This window comes from Astyanax mexicanus, chromosome 13, assembly GCF_023375975.1.
Source record: "Astyanax mexicanus isolate ESR-SI-001 chromosome 13, AstMex3_surface, whole genome shotgun sequence".
Classification (NCBI taxonomy): Eukaryota; Metazoa; Chordata; class Actinopteri; order Characiformes; family Acestrorhamphidae; genus Astyanax; species Astyanax mexicanus.
In genome coordinates, this window is record NC_064420.1 from 36,596,122 (window position 1) to 36,615,021 (window position 18,900).

An 18,900-nucleotide genomic window follows, 5' to 3' on the forward strand; every position below is an offset into this window, starting at 1 on the left:
TTTTTAAAATGGCTTCTGCCCCCTTGTGTCTGCTCGTGGACCCTTCTGCTGATTTTGAGAAGGGTGCAGTAATGAATCTATTAGCAAAGTCATAGGACAAACTAACCAATCAGATTCATGATTTTCACTACAGGGGCGGGGCCATGGCTGTCTAACCCCTTCTTAGCGCTGTGCTGAAGGGGTACTTGTTTATTAGTTGAAAAACAGCGCGCATGCTGGCTTAATTCAGTAGTTAGCTAACTATCACTGAATTGCGACTGTAAATCAGACAGATATTGTGTTATATCATATAAAAAAGACTTTTTAAAGGGTGTCATTCAATGTGAAACTAATCCACAATAATAGGCCGCCTGACTGGTGAGTTTTTGTGTATACATTAGTGTTGCTCTGGCGTACTGTCGTCATACAAATCAGTGATCTTTGTTGAATGGTTTTACTTTAAGATTAAGCATTGATTTTTGGGTCTATTGTATAATTTTGTAGTTTGTTGCTGTTGTATGTGTGGGCTGTCGGTGTCTCTTAAGGTCAAATAATTCAGTAAAGACAGAGTATGTAGTTATTGCAATTTTTATCTGTGTCGCTTGGCAGGGGGTGGGGGGGTATTGGGGGGGGGGGGGATGGGGTGCGGATGGTTTGCAGAAGGGGGTACCCACTATATTCACTGCATGCCACTAATTTATAATGCATAAAAATATTTATAAAAAAAAACAGGGTTATTCCACCAAATATTGATTTTTAAACTCCTAAAACTTTATGAATATGAACTTGTTTTCTTTGCATTATTTGAGGTCTGAAATCTCTGCATCTTTTTTTTATTTCAGTCAATTCTCGTTTTCTGCAAATAAATGCTCTAAATGACTATATTTTTAATTGGAATTCATTTTGGAGAAATGTTGTCCGTAGTTTATAGAATAAAAAAACAATGTTCATTTTACTCAAACATCTACAGTACAGGCCAAATGTTTGGACACACCTTCTCTATTTCAATGTGTTTCCTTTATTTTCATGACTATTTATATTGTAGATTCTCACTGAAGGCATCAAAACTATGAATGAACACGTGGTGTTTTGTACTTAACAAAAATGTAAAATAATATAAATAATATAATAATAATAATAATAATAATATATATATATATATATATATATATATATATATATATATATATATATATATATGTATTCTAGTTTCTTCAAAATAGCCACCCTTTTCTCTAATCACTGCTTTGCACACTCTTGGCATCATTCTCTCAATGAGCTTCAAGAGGTGGTCACCTGAAATGGTTTTCCAACAGTCTTGAAGGAAGGAGTTCCCAGAGGTGTTTATTAGCACTTGTTGCCCATTTGTCTTCCCTCTGTGGTCCAGCTCACCCCAAACCATCTGGATTGGGTTCAGGTCCGGTGACTGTGGAGGCCAGGTCATTTTTTGTTAAGTACATAAAACTTCACGTGTGTTCATTCATAGTTTTAATACCTTCAGTTAGAATCTACAATGTAAATAGTCATGAAAATAAAGAAAACGCATTGAAAAAGAGAAGGTGTGTCCATTTGGCCTGTACTGTACCTATAAATAGCAAAATTAGAAATGTTTTATTCAGAAAGTGAAGTGATCTCTAATTTTTTTCCAGAGCTGTATATTATCACTGTTTTCACATGTATAAAGATTTCTTGGTGTTATTGTTATTTGGTCGATGAGTGTATATAATACTGTATATGCCTGTGTTTGCATTTGTCTTTAAATTTTGGACGATCTGATTCATCAGCTTAAACTGCTGACTGTGAATTTGGCAAACTCTCTTAGGCAACCATTAGCCTCATTACAGCATCAGCACAATACAGATACAGAAATACAATACAATACAATACAATACAGAAACTTCCTTCTTCTACTCTTTCTCTTTCTCTTTCTCTCTCTCTTTGCTCAGGTTCTCAGAAACTCTGGAGTTAGCAGATGATATGGCCATTGACATTCCCCATATATGGCTGTACTTAGCGGAGCTGGTTAATCCAGTGCTCCGAGAAGGAGGAATCTCTATGAGAGAATTATTTAGGTAAGACGTTTGTTTGTTTCAGGAAACGCTGTAACTGAGTGGATAAATCAGTTTATAAATAATCATTACGGGCATTATACATAATCTACATGATGACATCAATGGGTTGTTTTCTTTCTCTTGCTTCTGTAGTGAATTTAGCAAACCATTACTCCCTGTGGGAAGAGCTGGGATATTATTTTCTGAAATATTGCACCTTCTATGCAAACAAATGGTAAGTTACAAAGTTTCACAGCCGGACATCTTAACACACTTAAGGTTAAGCTACTGTCAGTTGATAAAGCTTTTCATTAAATTATTATATTTGTTTTGTATACACACATTTACATTTCAAATGTCATGGGACAGGAACTCGTATCATGTTCTATGACCTTGGCTATGTCTTGTGCCTCTCAAGCTTAAGAATGCCTCATGCTTTGAATAAGATATCCACAATATTCTACTGTGCACTGTGCAATGTTCTCCCAAAAAAACTCTTATCTCGATATAACCCATCTATTTATATTGATAGTTGTGCTTTGGAATATTACCTAGAAAATTACTACAGCTATTAACAAATTAAACATTTAGCGTTCCGTCTAGGATAAACTGCAGAGAAATCTGCTCTATTCCACAACACTGGTTCTTGTTCTTGTATTTACTTATTTTTTTTTTGCTCCTGGCTCAGACAGATCTGACCAAAAAAAACAGTGAGAACTTTCTCACATGGTTTGTTGTGATGTATTTGGTTGCACTTAGATTTTGCCCTGTGTGAAAACAAACCAAACCAAGTGGAAACTTCAAGTTTACAAACACTCAAGGGTCTGACGACACTAAAACCTCGGCGCATGCGCCGAGCAAACAAGGCGAAGCCCTGTGTTGGTGCGCATATCATTTTAAGGAAAACCATGTGACCGATGCAGTACCTTGCATACAGTTGACTTTTTAAGTCCAGCTGATGTCGCCAATAAGTAATACAGCAACACAGTTTCAACACAGTGTCAATACAGTTTGGGAAATGTGCCTTACACCCAATAAGGCCTCATCTGCCCATCACTACACTCGCTGCTATCGCTACTGTGTTGCCAGATCCCTCTTAAAAAGTTCACACTAAACTGTTTTTTTCTCCGTGAGACAGGTTTAAGCTTGACAAGAAATATCATCACGTTTTAATCTTGCGAGATCTCGTGCCACAAGATCTTGTCACACCCCAACTCCTAGGACCAGGCATCCACATATGTGTACATAACATTTTGTTTTGTCTAGACCAGCGTTTCTCAACCTTTTTTCTATCACGACACCCTTTAAATATATGCGAGATGTCAAGGCACCCCAGTTTACGGGGGGGATGGGTGGGTGCTGGCGCAGTACTTCAGGTGAGAACGAGGGGTGTTGCTGGCGGAATATGAAATAAAATAGCGCGTCACAATTAGCGCGATTAGTGCTGCCTGTGAATTGGGACACACCCCGACACGAGCTGACTCTGGAAAGGAAATATGCACGTGAGGCGCAATATTTTGACGGCACCCCCGATGAAGCCAGACGGCACCCCAGGGTGCCGCGGCACCCTGGTTGAGAAACACTGGTCTAGACCACAACATTAAATTTTGCTATACAAGGGCCATTATACTGTCACCTAGTGGTGGCCGAAGAGTTTACCACGTTACAGTTTTGATTTTGTTCAGAAATTTAAATGAACTGTAAATACAGTAAATGTAAATGTTTTTGTTTTACTTTAAGTCTTCATGTTGAAACAGCATTCAGATAAGCCATATTGCTCAAATGGGCATAATGTTGCTGTGTTCAGGCACAATATAAATGTTTTGCACATCATTACTAATTGAAACTTTATTGTGTTCTATCGACATATAAACCTAAAGTCCTCATATGTGGACATAATGTTTTAAGAAACTACATCATGTAAAAAAAAATCTTTGTTTTTACAGTAATCAGGTGGCAACATTGTAAAATAAATGCTCTGTATTTTATTTGCTTGTTTATTTATTAATTCGTCTCCTGTTACAGAGCCATAGGAAAGTGGGGGCCTTATGGAAGGACTCTGGGTTAAGCTGGGCTGATTTCCTCCCTGAAACAGAGGATGTGAACAGCTTCATCACTGAGCAAGTGAGCTATTCCTACACTATATCACACGTACAAGTGATTGTACATCACTGTAGTGTATATCATTGTCTGAAAATAAAAACAGTGATTGTACATCATAATCTGATAGTAAATGAATGTCTGCAGTAATGTGATTATTCAAGTAGAAACCTGAGTAAGAAAACCAGTAAAGAAAGTTTTAGAAAGATTTTAAGCTCAGTAGTTGTATTTTTCAGTGCATGTATACTCTCAAACTGGAGCATTGTCAGATTTCTCTGCTAATGCCTGTAAACAGAGTGCAATATGGTTTGCGGCTAATGCTAATGCTACTCTAACCCCGGTGCTGGAGAACTAAAATGAAAAAAATGATAAATGACTGATAAAATTCATACATATAAGGCATACTGGATTATAAGTCACACTGACGATGTTTGGGAAAATTTAACATTTTACTTGCACCTTATAGTGCGAAAAATACGGTAAATAATTTCGGTATGAGACTGAAACTGGAATTAAGTTTCAAGTTCATGTAAATGTATCAGGTGACTAATGAACTCCAGTGTACTGCAGTAATCAGATTACGAAGTGCATGTAAACAGACTCACTGTCTCACTGCAGAAAGGAGGAGAAACATTCAGCATTTCACTTCTTCTTGTCCTTTTTTTTTATAACCTCTACCAGAAACTAGACTTCACTCTTTCGGATTGCTCGAGTCCGGCTGCTGCAGTCTCTAACAGAATGCTTTCGCCTGAGGAACTGAACAAGCAACTTGAAAAGCTTCTCCTGGAAGATCTGGCGAGCGATGAACAAATCTTCGACTGGGTAGAGGTAAAAGATCGTCAGAGACGTTCACGCTGTAGCACATAAAGCTGCACGATACCAAGAAAATGTAGAGATACAGTACCAGTCAATAGTTTAGACACAATATTGAAGATATATTAAAGCTATACAGGAACACATGTGGAATTATTCTGGAAACAAAAAGTGTTATACAAAAAAAGAATGTTTAGTACTTTACCCATGTAAAAGAAGTATATATTTTTTTAAAGTATACTTAACATGGAAAAGTACATATTTTAAACATTAAAATGAATATGTACTTACTATTTTAGAACAACTTATGGTAACTTAAATATATTTCAATTGTATTTAAATACAACATAAAAGCATTAGATTGTGCTTTTTTCTTATAACTTTTCTAAACTTAAAGCAGCACTAGGTAGGATTTCCTTGATTTTTGATCTTTATAAAGAAGTAAAATTACAGCTTGAAACTCACTGCAGCGCTGCATTGAGGTGTAATAGGAGGAACAGTGGTGCTCTCGTGTCTGTGCCGGGCTCCTCTGAGCTCAAACCAGACTCTGTAAGTTTTCCGAGGCGGCCGTGACCAACGCTCGTGAGAACTGCAACCTGCTTTCCAACCTTTAGTTCTAACAGTTCTACAAGGACTACTGATTCATTCTTTACAAACTAACATACAGACACTCTAGCAGAAGCTGGAAAGAGACCGAATATGTCTGTGAAAGCCAGAAAACGAGAAAAAGAAACTAATCTGCCTGAAACATTTATTACACTCTACAACTGTAGAGGGAGCCCACGAGCATAAAATCTCAATCCTACCTAGTGGAGCTTTAAGTAGGTTTAAGTATGTTTTTAAACATCATATTTAATGCACTTGAAGTATATTGTAAATGTACTACTTTACGTATTAATGCACATATTGTGTACACATTAATGCTAATGGAAACTAAACTACACTAAAGTGCACTCATTTAATGCCAAGACATGCAGCTCTGGAAAAAAAAATAAGCGACCACTTAAAAATGAAGAGTTTCTTTGATTTTACTAAATTGAAAACCTCTGGAATATAATCAAGAGAAAGATGGTTGATCACAAGCCATCAAACCAAGCTGAACTGCTTGAATTTTTGCACCAGGAGTGCAGGCATAAAGTTATCCAAAAGCAGTGTGTAAGACTGGTGGAGGAGAACATGCCAAGATGCATGAGAACTATGATTCAAAACCAGGGTTATTCCACCAGATATTGTTTTCTGAACTCTTAAAACATTATGAACATAAACTTGTTTTCTTTGTATTATTTGAGGTCTGAAAGCTCTGCATCTTTTTTGTTATTTCGGCCATTTCTTATTTTCTGCAAATAATAGCAGTAAATGACAATATTTTTATTTGGAATTTGGGGGAAACGTTATCTGTAGTTTATAGAATAAAACAACAATGTTCATTTTACTCAAACATAAACCTATAAATAGCAAAATCAGAGAAACTGATTCAGAAACTGCCCTCACCAGAGTTTCATCTGTGGCCACTTCTGTAAACGTTCTTGCGCTCTCCTATTGGTTGTTGAGTTTATTCACGTCACTATTTGCATGAGCCAAGTCTCAAGACTGTAATATTAATAATGTTAATAAGACGATAATATTACATATGGTTTAATATTTAATCTGAACGCTAGGACGAGAAAAAGACCAACAATTAAACCTTCAATTCTAACCACCTTCCACTGAACGATTGAGATGCCGCGACCGCAACTCCACTCTCGACTCAAGACTCTCATGATTTTATTCAGACGCTGGAAATTTGTCTGTCAGTGAACATAAGCATGCATTAATGTTTGTGTGCGTATGCTCTATAACAGGCAAATCTAGATGAATCGGAGATGAGCTCTCCGCCCTTCCTCAGAGCTCTGATGACGGCTGTGTGTAAAGCAGCAGTGAAATGTAAGTGCGGGTCTGCTTTTATTTTTTTTATTTTGTTTCTATGTTATATTGTATTTAATGAATCATATAATCATGAGTATTTACAGAAAACACTTTCCATCTGTTCTCTTCTGACTGTCTCTGTTCTTTCTGTGTGTGTCTGACTGGCTCTGTTCTCTGTGTGGAACTGTGTACAGTGGAGAGCTCCTCTTATAGAGTGGATACGGCCATTATTCAGAAGCGATTGCCTGTATTACACAAGTACCTTAACTCTGACACGGAGAGACAGTTGCAAGCACTTTATGCACTTCAAGCATTGATAGTAAAACTGGAACAGCCTCCCAGTAAGTACTGCAGCTCGACTCATGTGCTCCATGCTGTTCCACACTCTGAAAGCAGGCTGTATTCTCATTTCATTCTCTCTCTCTCTCTCTCTCTCTCTCTCTCTCTCGCTCTGATCAGACTTGCTCCGGATGTTCTTCGACTGTTTGTATGACGAGGACGTGATTTCGGAGGACGCGTTCTACAAGTGGGAGTCCAGCAAAGACCCGGCCGAGCAGCAAGGCAAAGGCGTGGCCCTCAAGTCAGTGACTGCCTTCTTCACCTGGCTACGGGAGGCTGAAGAGGAGTCCGAGGACAATTGACGAGAGGGAAAACGGACACATTTGCCAACGTGTGCTGAAAAGACAATAGTCGCTGACACAATAACTGCATCTTCTAAACGAAACGTAATACAAGCAAACCTTATGCACCAATGGGAAGAGCGGAGCGCGGCAGTGCGAGCGGTACGGTTCACCGACAAACGGCGACGCAACGACCTACATTTGCTGGAGCACTAAAAAAACAACAAAAAAAAAGAATACATGTATTATTTATAGTAATATTTCCTTTAAGTTTTTAATTTTCTTTTTTTGTTACTTTCTAAGAAACAAAAACTTTCAAAAAGTTCAGACTCTAATTTATGGGTTCCTTTTTTTTTTCTTTTTCTTTTTTAATTACTGCAAATACAAAAAAAATGTATTTAACATATTGCAAATGGTCAAAACAAAGAGGCATTGGTGGATATAGAAATAAATAAATAAATAATGTTAATAATGATATATAACGATACTATTAATATAGTAACAGTAACAGTTGTGAAAAAGCCTCCCTGACTTTCAGATTGTTCGGTTCAGGACAACAACATTGTCTAACGGGGGGGGGATTAACACTGTCAGGGTTCTAGGGAGGATTGGATTGACGTGGTTGTACGTCAGATGTTCATGGTTATTATTTTTAATAACCGTACCAGTTTTCCTTCTGCTTCAGCTTGCTCTATGTGGAATAAATATATTTAATCCGGCAGAACTATGCATTCAGGAGACTGCTGAGATTACAGTCAAAACAAGAACAAGAACTCTGAATGGAAATAAAATGAGCAAAATGGCAACTTGTATAAAAACACTAAAGAGATGTTGCTGAACCTAAAGTGCTTGTAATTCTTCATACTGATAGAGCAAATTTACAGCTTGTAAATAAATTAAAAACAAAAATGATACATGGAAAAAAAAAAACTGTGGAATGGAAGAACTGTCGCTGTTTCAACACATTGTAACATTGTCTCAGAACATGAACCTGAGGCTTTCTCATCATTAGTGCCATTAGTGGACTATCTGAGCAGTGCTGCCAGGAAACAATGTATTTCTATGTATACACATAGTATATATAGTATGCACTACATAAATACAATATGTATATGCATATGCAGTCTTATGCAGAAGCTTGGGCACCCCTAGTGCATTAACGTAAGTTAACCACTACAAAAAAATAATTGAAATGTGTTTTAGTGATATATTTTTTGTAAAGAAATTACTTACCTTGTGCATAATACGTTTCACATTTCTCGTGTTATATTTAGCAACTAAATCCTAATTGGTTGCTCAATATAAATTCTTAATAGAGGTTTTAACTTAAAAATATGACCAGTGGTGCCCAACAAAAGACACTATACAGCTCTGGAAAAATAAATATGTGCGTTTCTTTGGTTTTACCAAATTGAAAACCCCTGGAATATAATCAAGAGGAAGATGGATGATCACAAGCCATCAAACCAAGCTGAACTGCTTGAATTTTTGCACCAGGAGTGGTATAAAATTATCCAAAAGCAGTGTGTAAGACTGGGTTATTCCACCAAATATTGATTTCTGAACTCAACTAAAACTTTATGAATATGAACTTGTTTTCTTTGCATTATTTGAGGTCTGACAGCTCTTTTTGTTATTTCAGCCATTTCTCATTTTCTGCAAATAAATGCTCTAAATGTCAATATTTTTATTTGGAATTTGGGAAACATGTTGTTTGTAGTTTATAGAATAAAACAACAAATTAATTTTACTCAAACATATACCTATTAATAGATATAAATCAGAGAACTGATTCAGGAACTGAAGTGGTTTCTTGATTTTTTCCAGATCTACCGTATGTCTGCTCTCCTCTCAACCCAGTAGCACTTCCATCATGGTTGTGGCAGTGTGTTCTGTGCTGGCACAAATTATTTATTATTAATTACAGTGAGTTACAGTGCCACATATATCAGAAGCACAGAAACTGATTCAGAAACTGAAAAGGTCTTTTATTTTTTTTTCCCAGAGCTGTATGTTATTTGAAAACATGTTTATGAGGTAACTGTGAATCCCCTGAGCTGTACAACACTTCCCTACACTCATATAATACAGCTAATAGGAGGAATCAAAACTGCTGAGAGACAGATACAGGTCTACAGATGCTGTAGCTGCACCACATACCAAAACTCTTGTTGCAGACATGATGCGTTTTAGAAAACCCAGCCTAATATCAGCAGGGGACCCTGGGCAGCAGCAAGCATGCACAATTGGCCAGCAGAGCAGAAAGCAACGCGGCATACTGCTCTCAAAGTGCCTTCAGCTAAGAACAGAAAGCTGATGCTGCAGTGAGCACAGGCCTCTTGGTTTCTTCACACAGAGCCAGTATTAGGCATGAATTGAATTGTGTCCATGCTGGTCGGGGTGATGTCATGATGTTGGCAATATTTCCTACAAAACTTGGGTTAGACCTGTGTAAATCCACTGTGGCCTATTTGGGTCAATTTAGAAAATTTGCTTGATTTAGACACATCCCGTTTACACCTGGTGACTTAATGTGGTTTAAAAATAGAAAAAAAAACCCAGCAACTCTTGACTGGAAATTGGCAATTTATAAAAAAAAAAAAAAAAAATTCAGCACTCAGGCCTTCATCAGGGTTAGGACAGAGTGCCGAAACACGTTTTTTGTATCTCTAATAAATCAGAAATTCTCCAGTCAACATGTGCTGCTGTTTTTTTTTTTATCACTGAATTTGTTGCCAGGCACCTTGTTGTGCAGTGAAGTTGCCCCAGATCTATTAACACTTTTGTGTTTATTCAGACTGAAATCTGTTGATTGTTTAAAGTCTTAGAGAGTCATTTATATCTGTTAAATTTGAATGCATCTCAAAGTTTAGATGAGGGCTGGGATAATCTTGATTCTCAAGAAACACAAAGTGATCAGGTGTAGATTGTGTCACAGTATAGTAAAGATCCAGTAAAATCAAACAATACCATCATTACTTTGACAAGGTTTAATTTTCTTCCTAATACAAAACCATATCAGACTTTCAATAAATAGACATTTGATGAACCGATGAATGTAAATTACAAAAGTGACCAGCTTTAAGACAGTTACTGAAATTTCACATTTAGGTCACAGTATTTTTAGGGAAAAACAGGAGAGACTGAATGAACACTGATATTTTAGGACTATAACAAGACACGTTTTACCATGTATTAAATGGTATATGCTCCACTTCCAAAGAAATGAGTAAAAGCTGTCCTATTTCTGTGCTGAAACATTGATTTATGAATTTGACTGGTTGATACAAAATGAGCAGTATGAAAAGGCAAAGTCATCTTTGGGATAGACAGGAACATATTAGGCACACGTTTTTAGAAAGTAATGGTTTTTCACCTACTTGCTTATGACCAATCTACAAAAGTAAGTGTTGCTTCTTTTGTTTGTGGTTTGTAACACCGCTGATATTTTGGGCACATTTTATGCAAGGCTAAAGTTCCATTTTTACAAAACAAAACAATTCACTGAGACAAAGAACACCTGAACTACAAGTCCTGACTGTAAAATGTAAAAAAAAAAAAAAAAAAAAAAAAAAAAAATCCAGTTCCAAAACAAAAGAATTGTAAACCTGTTGAACTTTTCATGAGCATTTGTGGGCGTAACTACTTGTGCTTCTACATCATCCGAGTGATAGTTTACCCATGGGGCTCTGCAGTCAGACTGAAGGCCATACCCCTCCTCTTAATGCTTGTGAACCGAATACAAGCAAAGTCTGTCAGTCCATCCAGAAGCAGCACCGGTCCCCTGGAATCATAACCATTGTGGGATATGAAGTGAAATCAGTGCAGGATTTTTGTGTATTTCCAGTCTTTTCCAGATGTTGTGCTACTGCCCGCGGGAGAAGCTACGAGTCTTTGAGCATACTGATGCGGGCGAAGATTTTCAGTGCAGGGCCTAGTTTGATGTTCATGGTGCTCATGAGGTGGTCTTCTTTCAGAAGAAGTAAGGCCTGGCCGTCTATCTCCTGAGCACGGAACTCCTCGGCTATCTCCTGGCAGCCTGGAAGTGGAAAGAGAGGTTATAAGTTAACAGGAACTATTGACGTGTGTAAATCCTGTGTGAAAGCCAGTTACAGTATACAGTCTGTATACTGTATAGTTTGTTCACGGAAAAAGTGTCAGGGGTGGAGGACCTGTTCACACCCACAAATCTAACGTTGCCTCTGCCCACAAACTCCATACATTACTCACTTTAACTGCTGTAGATACAAAAATCTGTTAAACATCACTGTTTACAGGCTGTTTCCCCGCAATTGTTTAAAGCATCAGTCATTTCTAAAGCTACGGGTTTGGTATAGGATTGACTGAAAATTAAACTTAATATGCATGCTAATGAAATTGGGTATGTGGCATTTTATATAATTATAACAGCAATTAAAGCCCAATCTGGATTAGATTTAGTGGGATTAGTTTTTCTCATCACCTTATGTTTAATAAAATAGCTATTTGTCCACTGCCACCTACCGTAATTACACTTTGGGTGCGCGTTTCCACAGAGATTCACATAAAACACAACAGCGAGTGGAAATGGAGGAGCTACTGAATGCAATGTCATGACTGAGAAAGCCTAAAAACTCACTGGTCCTCCTGTTTTTTCAATTGCAGTCCGGATGCAAGAGTTTTAACACTGAGTGGAAGTGTGAAATATTTTCCACAGATGTTTCCCTGAGAAACTAATCCCATTCGGAAAGGGATTAAGAGACAATAATGGGCCATTGCTCATTGGGTACATTTGGTGAAGTAAGAGCGTTTTTTGAGTGCGGGGGAGGTCATTAACACCTCTAGACACCCTGAAATCTCTAGTCGCCTTGAAATCATTGTTCTGGGGTTCAGTTCAGGCAGACTCTTGTCCTGACTGTGCCAGGTTAGGAAACTATCCATGAAGCTTGGGTCATTATGTAACTATCTGCTTCATCCTGTTGCATTACCTCTTTTTCCATTAGTGTATGCCTAACAAAACCACATTTTGATAGGACTGAGTAAGTAACTGTATTAAAATCAGGAGTTGTGGAGTGAGTGTAACTGAAAGCATGGCACCAAAAAAAAAGGAAAAAAATATATATCACACTGGCGTGAATGGAATTAAAATTTTAATACAATGTTTTTTTATCAGTCACCCCAGGTTGTGAGATGTAGTATACCAAAAACAGCTGAGGGGAATCAGCAGATTCTGAGTTGATAAGAGTAGAAACCTGGCCAGGCCTAGTGATATACATATGCCTGCTGTGACAGAGACTGGTCCTTCTGCAAACACACTATCCTTGTCTTTACTCATCTGCTTTGTAGTCTCTTTGGATTTCTCATGGATTTATCTGGCCTACTTTATGACCACCAAGGTGGTCCCCTGATTAGCAGAGATTTTTAACAGTGCCAACTGACTTCAGTTGAGTGCATCATATTTAGCGTAGGTAACATTGCTCCATTACACTTATGCATCACAGTATTAACGCCCATTAGAAGCTCCCCTTTCATTAGATCAGTTTTAGCTGATCCTCAGCATTTCTAAATCAGTATCATAAAAAAAAATCACATGTCATTTTTGCTTTATTCAGCTCTATTAAGTTCATTGCCTTGACAAAGCAACAACAACCTTTTGTAAAATTTCATCACATGTGCCCAAAGGGAAACTCCTCAGCACCTAGGTCTCAGTGTTGCCAAAGCATACCTGGCAGAGAGCAGATGAATTCATAAACATCCTCCACATTCCACTTGGCGGGGTCACTGGGCAGGAAATGCTGTGTGAGGAGAGGCAGCTCCCTGCTGTGGCTCTCTCCAGGCTCCAGCCCTCGCTCCCTGCGCAGCCTCTGTGCTCCAGAGCTGGCCACAGACAGGGGTGAAGGGGGCTCCTCGTAGCTGGACATGTCTGAACACTGGGTGGATTCTCCGTGACTCAGGTGAGAGAGACGTGGCGAGGACACTGAACCGAGCATGGCTGTTTGAGTGCTGTGAATCTGGGGTAGACGGAGAAAGAGAGGTCAGTTTTAGGTACCAAAAAAGATTAAATGAGGGAGGATAAAGCCAATTTTAAGCTCCCCCCCCAAAAAAAAAACCAACTTACTTGTTTTTTGGCCTCTGAACTAGTGTTGTGGTGAGTGTTATTGGAGGCTTTCTGTTTCTTGGGGTTCTCAGGAGTCGGCCGTCTTGGAAACAGGCCGATGCGCTTTGTGCATCCCACATTATACCTAAACACAAAGCTTGTTAAGTATGTAAAATCTTTGAACTGCATTTGTTTATTAGGATATGCAAAGTTTATAACTGTAATACCTCTTTGCACACAAGGTAGAACAAAACCGCTTTGATCTTTTGAAGTTATAGGAAAAATCCACTTTTCCACACAGTTCGCAGGTGAGTGTCGGCTCCTCCTCCTGGATCTTCAACTCTATGGGGTGGGGGATTGGGGGTAGAAAAAAGAAAGATTTTATTGGATTGCCAGTGTCACTCTTTGTCAGTGTCACTCCTATAGCATTCAAATTTAAATACAGTACCACCAGGACCAAGTAAATGCTGTATTTTGTCTACATTTTAAAAAGTAAAAGCGGCAAAAATGTTTCTTCTCGTGAATGAGCTTTGTAGAACCTGAGGTGTGGTGTGAGGTGAGGCGCCATGAGGTGTAAACAACTTCCAAGGACATTAAAGAACCTCCACATAATGTAGAGATTCCCCCCTCCTGTTTTTCTCAGCCAAAGACACTTTAGGAATCATTTACCCTGTTTACACCAGGTCACTTAATTTGACTAGTACATGTGCAAGAAACACATGCAATTCGATTTGGAGACGAAATGCATCCACAAAAAGACTAAAACCTGACTGTTATGTGGGATGGAATATGCAAACTTGCTTGTTGTGCCACAATTATTACTGCCATTTCCTTTTTCGAAAGCATCTGTGAGAAATTAATGCATTTACATTGCTATTGCATGACACAAAGGCATCATGGACCAACTCCCCAACTGAAGTAGTTTGAATGATGAGATTTGTGACAGTTTTAAATGTGTCTTGGGTGTGTTTACACTTGTGGTTTGGCATTATGCAGATATGGAGAGACCAGGAGTAAACAAGGTCATAGTCATTAAGAAGGGGTATGACAAAGATCACTAACATATTATTAATCATCATGCTTATGATTATTATTGATCTGAACATAAAAATGATCAATAATAATAAAAAATTCTAGACCCCCAAGCACCAGATCTACCACCTAGACTAAAAAAATGGGATTCTACTGCGACCTGTGTCTGAGAAAACATGCATTAGTGTTCAGACAATTTCAAATATCCAACTGTTTAGTATTGAGCACTTTGATTTAAATCACAATTAGTATTATTACAACCTTATACACACCTACTGTTATAAACATATCTACATACCATGTTGTGAGAGATCCTCCATCTCTGTGTCTGCTGTGTGAGAATCCTGGACCTTTTTGTCCAAATCTGAGTAAAACTGCTGCTGCTGTTTTTGCTTCTTGAGGTTCTCAATCAACAGCGACGGCCGCTCCACCTACAATGTGTTAAGAGGTTTGATGCTCTTTAATTTAGTGTTTAATAACTCACACATTACAGCATTTTATTTGTTCACTAGTTACTACTCTGTTTAAACTTCCACAGAGGATTCAGCAGACTCACATAGTCACTGTGGTTTAAAGTGTCCACTAGAGGGAAGTGTCTTTCTCCTGATAAAAAGCTTTGGCTAAAAATAGAGGACTGTACAAAGCAGTGGTTGACCCTACATCAACCCCAAACAACACAAACATATCCTGCGTGCTTTTCAGTCTAAATTCATTTTCTAATTCCAGTAACAACAATGTGTACAAAAATATTTTTAGTAATTATTTTAATAAGGAGGCTGTGGACACGTGTGTGGATGGGAAATAAAAGCATGTAGATAAGAGGTACTCACAGGGAAAGGCTCGGCTCCCTCCTGGATAACAAATCCCTCTATAACATGAGTGAGGATTTGGGGTTTAACAATTGCTTGGGGCGTCTTGCTCTCGCCATTCTGAGGAGTACTGCCGGTCACAGTGGGTGCACTGTTCCCATTACCCGAGGTCATGGCTGGAGGAAAGCCCACACCTGGTTTAGCATTCACACACCGTGCAGCAGCTGGGCCTGTGGAGGGGACAGCATCCATCAGCAAGGCCATCAACAGGGACATTTCTCTACAAAGCGCTCAGATAGCAAAACAGTTGCAGAGGGATCTTCTTACAAGCTAGACAGCTAACCCAAATAAAGCTGTAGTCACTGACCTCCAAGGATAGTTTTCACCATTGCATTCTGAATGGATATTTCCAATTTAAAGTAAAATATTTTTTTATACAGGACTAGGTTTAATCCATGTCTGGGATGCTGACCCATAGGTGAAAAGGAAAAACAGTCTATGACTAGGCTCAACTCCTGTACAGGAAACTGACCCATTCATTCTGAAGTGCCATAGAGTGATAATATTCATTAGACAGAACAATATCCAGTTGAGTCAGTGCTCTTTATGTACCGATCATATCCTTGATATTGTTATTAAAGCATATTGTCTATACAATACAACAATTTATCACAATATATTTCTTTCATTTTGGTCAATACGGTATAATTCCAATATTGATATGAATAAGTTGACTAAGTGTTCTTTAAGCATTCAATATACTTATTAGAGCTCACTGTCAATATGATACAAAAACTATATCACGTAGGGTTGAGAGGTTAATCAAATTAACTTGGCTATCGTACACAGAAATCAAAACTTTTAATGTAATCTTTTTGATCATATAAAAGCTGCCAGAGGAAATCTCAGTAGATAGACATTTGCTTTTCATATATTTTACACTTCTCCTTGAATGAAATACAAGGAGGTGAGGTTATTTTTGCACTGTTTTTTGCATACTATTCATAAAACAAAAACCTGAAATAAATGGTTAGAAAAGTATAGCATGCTCTTCACTTTACATGGTGCTCTTTGTTTACAAATACAGCCCTGGAAAAAAATGAGACCACTTTAAAAAAAGTATTTTTAATTTTTTTTAACCAAATTTAAAACCTCCGGAATATAATCAACCAGGAGTGGCATAAAGTTAACCAAAAGCAGTGTGTAAGACTGGTGGAGGAGAACATGCCAAGATGCATGAAAACTGTGATTAGAAAACAGAGTTTCTCCACCAAATATGGATTTCTGAACTGTCTTTGTATTATTTGAGGTCTGAAAGCTCTGCATCTTTTTTGTTATTTCAGCATTTTCTGCAAATAGATGCTATAAAAACATTATTATTTGGGACATGGGAGAAATGTTGTCTGTAGTTTATGGAATAAAACAGCAATGATCTTTTTATTTAAACATATACCCATAAATAGCAAAATCAGAGAAACTGAAGTGGTCTCAATTTTTATGTAACCCCAAGTAACTAAAAATCTAGGAATATCAAAAAGCTCTATAAGCTGCTAATACTAAAAGAAACGCTTTGCTGTAGCTAAAGTACAGTTAAAACTTGAAGCAGTTATTATTAATAAAGTTTTCAGTAGTTTAATCTGAGGAAAGTCGGGCACTGTTGGTGTGAATTCGGGTTTAATCAGACTGCGGACGGTCAGATAGTTAGGTTAGCTCGGTTGGGTTCAGTGTGTTTACGCTAGTTAGTAAACAGCGCTACCGTTACACTAACTCTCCGCGGACCCGCGACTCTCTCCAGCCCGAGAAAGTATCTCCAAAACTCTCTCTCTACTTCACAGAAGTACAGGATCTCCTCCGCTCTCTCCACAAAGGGCTCACGTACCGCTCGGCTCCTCGGTCGCGCTGTAGCTCCTGTAGTTGTTGACCGCGGGTCGCGGCTGCAGAAGCCCCCGTCTTTGTTCCGCTGCGGCTCCTCCGCTCACTCTCTCTAAACACCAGCGGAGCGGAACAACAGCCGCCCGCCGCCGCACCGCTCCACCGTCCCCCGGGGCCGCCCGCAGCTACACCTGACCCGCAGCGCCGGCGCTCAGCCTCTCCAAACTTTCTCTCCGATTCGCGGTTTCGCCGTGAAGCGACGCCGTGCGCGCGACCGAGCCACACAGCAAACAGGCAGTCAGGCAGGCAGCGTGACGCCGCGCGCGCTCCCTAATCCTCTTTGTACTTCGGGGAACTGAAAAGGAAACAGCGCGCAGCCGCAGCGCGCGGCGTCTGCGCACTTGGAATTATGTCCAATGGGAGCGCAGCTTTACAGCCGAGGTCAATTCTGATTGGTCGAAACCACTTTTAGCGGCTTACACACACACACAAACACACGCGCGCGCTCGCTCGCACGCACGCACGCACACACGCAGAAGCGGATGGAGGGGCGAGACAAGCACACGCACTTATTATTAAAAAGGCGTCACACGTTAGACGAGATCAACAGAACTGTAGCAGAGAGGTTCAGAGGAAAACCTGCACACTTCCTTTTAAAAGTTTTGTATTTATAATACAATCAGAGCAGTTCACTTAAACCTACCATGTAATTATGATCTCGCTAAATGTATAGATATAGATCAGAACTGTTCATTTAGCTTCAAACAGCTCCAAGCTCTAGCTGAATATTTTTTCTAGTACAGCGAATAACAGGGTAGATATAAAATGTAAAGCTGTTATTTGTCTTTTTAACTGTAAGGTGTCTACTGTCGACTTTACTTTGAATCTGATGATCCTCTTTGGGAAACACTATCTGCACAAACAAAATTTGGTACAGGTAAACCCTTTTTAACTCTTTCAGACCCTGCGCCCATTACCATATACGTGATTTCTTTTTTCTTGCACATTTACATTTAACATAGATTGAGCCCTAATGTCTATGAGAATAGACATATATCAGCCAATCGAACAGCAGATGTAAACATTAAAATCTGAAGTAAAGAATGGCAACAGTTATATATATATATATATATATATATATATATATATATATATATATATATATATATATATATATATACAGTTAAATTAGTTACAAATTAGTTCAAAACTAAACTTTAATTCTGACTAAAATTAATAAAATATTCTCCAAATTTTCTAATAATAATAATCAATATCAATAACACAAAGTTCACATATTGGAAAAGACTGAGATGCACTTGTACTTGCTACATATATTTACTGGGTATATAAAATAATACTGCTGTAGACTAACAATAAAAGTTCACAAGTCACTGTTATCCTAAGCTAATCACCTAAGACAGGGCTAACAGAGGAGAGTATCTGAGCCTCTTAAATAGAACTGGAAAATATAATATTTTATCACATCCTGATTTTGCTAAACTCAAACTATTTATTTTCTTCTATTATTCAGCTTTATAAATAGCTTAGAAATAGTAAAAAGCAAACTTCAGATTACAGGCACCCCTGACTGCCTGCTTTTAAGGTAAGGGGAAATAGAGCGTGAATTCGATTTTTCAGTG

General features: G+C 38.4%; 2 protein-coding genes across 11 annotated transcripts in view; one reads left to right on the forward strand and one right to left on the reverse strand.

Moving 5' to 3' along the window:
• The window catches only part of eif4g3b (eukaryotic translation initiation factor 4 gamma, 3b), a 61,245-nt gene extending 52,932 nt beyond the window's left edge, over positions 1-8,313 (forward strand). For all 6 annotated transcript variants that reach the window (XM_022677453.2, XM_022677454.2, XM_022677455.2 and 3 more), the window contains 7 exons: positions 1,926-2,051; positions 2,184-2,265; positions 4,056-4,154; positions 4,812-4,958; positions 6,785-6,866; positions 7,043-7,189; positions 7,308-8,313. In XM_022677453.2, coding sequence (XP_022533174.2) covers positions 1,926-2,051; positions 2,184-2,265; positions 4,056-4,154; positions 4,812-4,958; positions 6,785-6,866; positions 7,043-7,189; positions 7,308-7,489 — 865 coding nt within the window. In that variant the 3' untranslated portion in view covers positions 7,490-8,313. The remainder of the gene's footprint in view (positions 1-1,925; positions 2,052-2,183; positions 2,266-4,055; positions 4,155-4,811; positions 4,959-6,784; positions 6,867-7,042; positions 7,190-7,307) is intronic.
• A 2,130-nt stretch (positions 8,314-10,443) lies between these two features.
• Positions 10,444-18,900, reverse strand: part of phc2a (polyhomeotic homolog 2a (Drosophila)) — a 66,736-nt gene continuing 58,279 nt past the window's right edge. For 4 of the 5 annotated variants that reach the window (XM_022677464.2, XM_007246306.4, XM_022677462.2 and 1 more), the window contains 6 exons: positions 15,407-15,615; positions 14,875-15,007; positions 13,772-13,886; positions 13,566-13,689; positions 13,173-13,458; positions 10,444-11,507 (listed from right to left, as the gene is read on the reverse strand). In XM_022677464.2, coding sequence (XP_022533185.2) covers positions 11,353-11,507; positions 13,173-13,458; positions 13,566-13,689; positions 13,772-13,886; positions 14,875-15,007; positions 15,407-15,615 — 1,022 coding nt within the window. In that variant the 3' untranslated portion in view covers positions 10,444-11,352. Of the gene's footprint in view, positions 11,508-13,172; positions 13,459-13,565; positions 13,690-13,771; positions 13,887-14,874; positions 15,008-15,406; positions 15,616-17,264; positions 17,620-18,900 lie in introns of those variants that run through there. The other variant, XM_022677466.2, reaches the window with a different exon arrangement.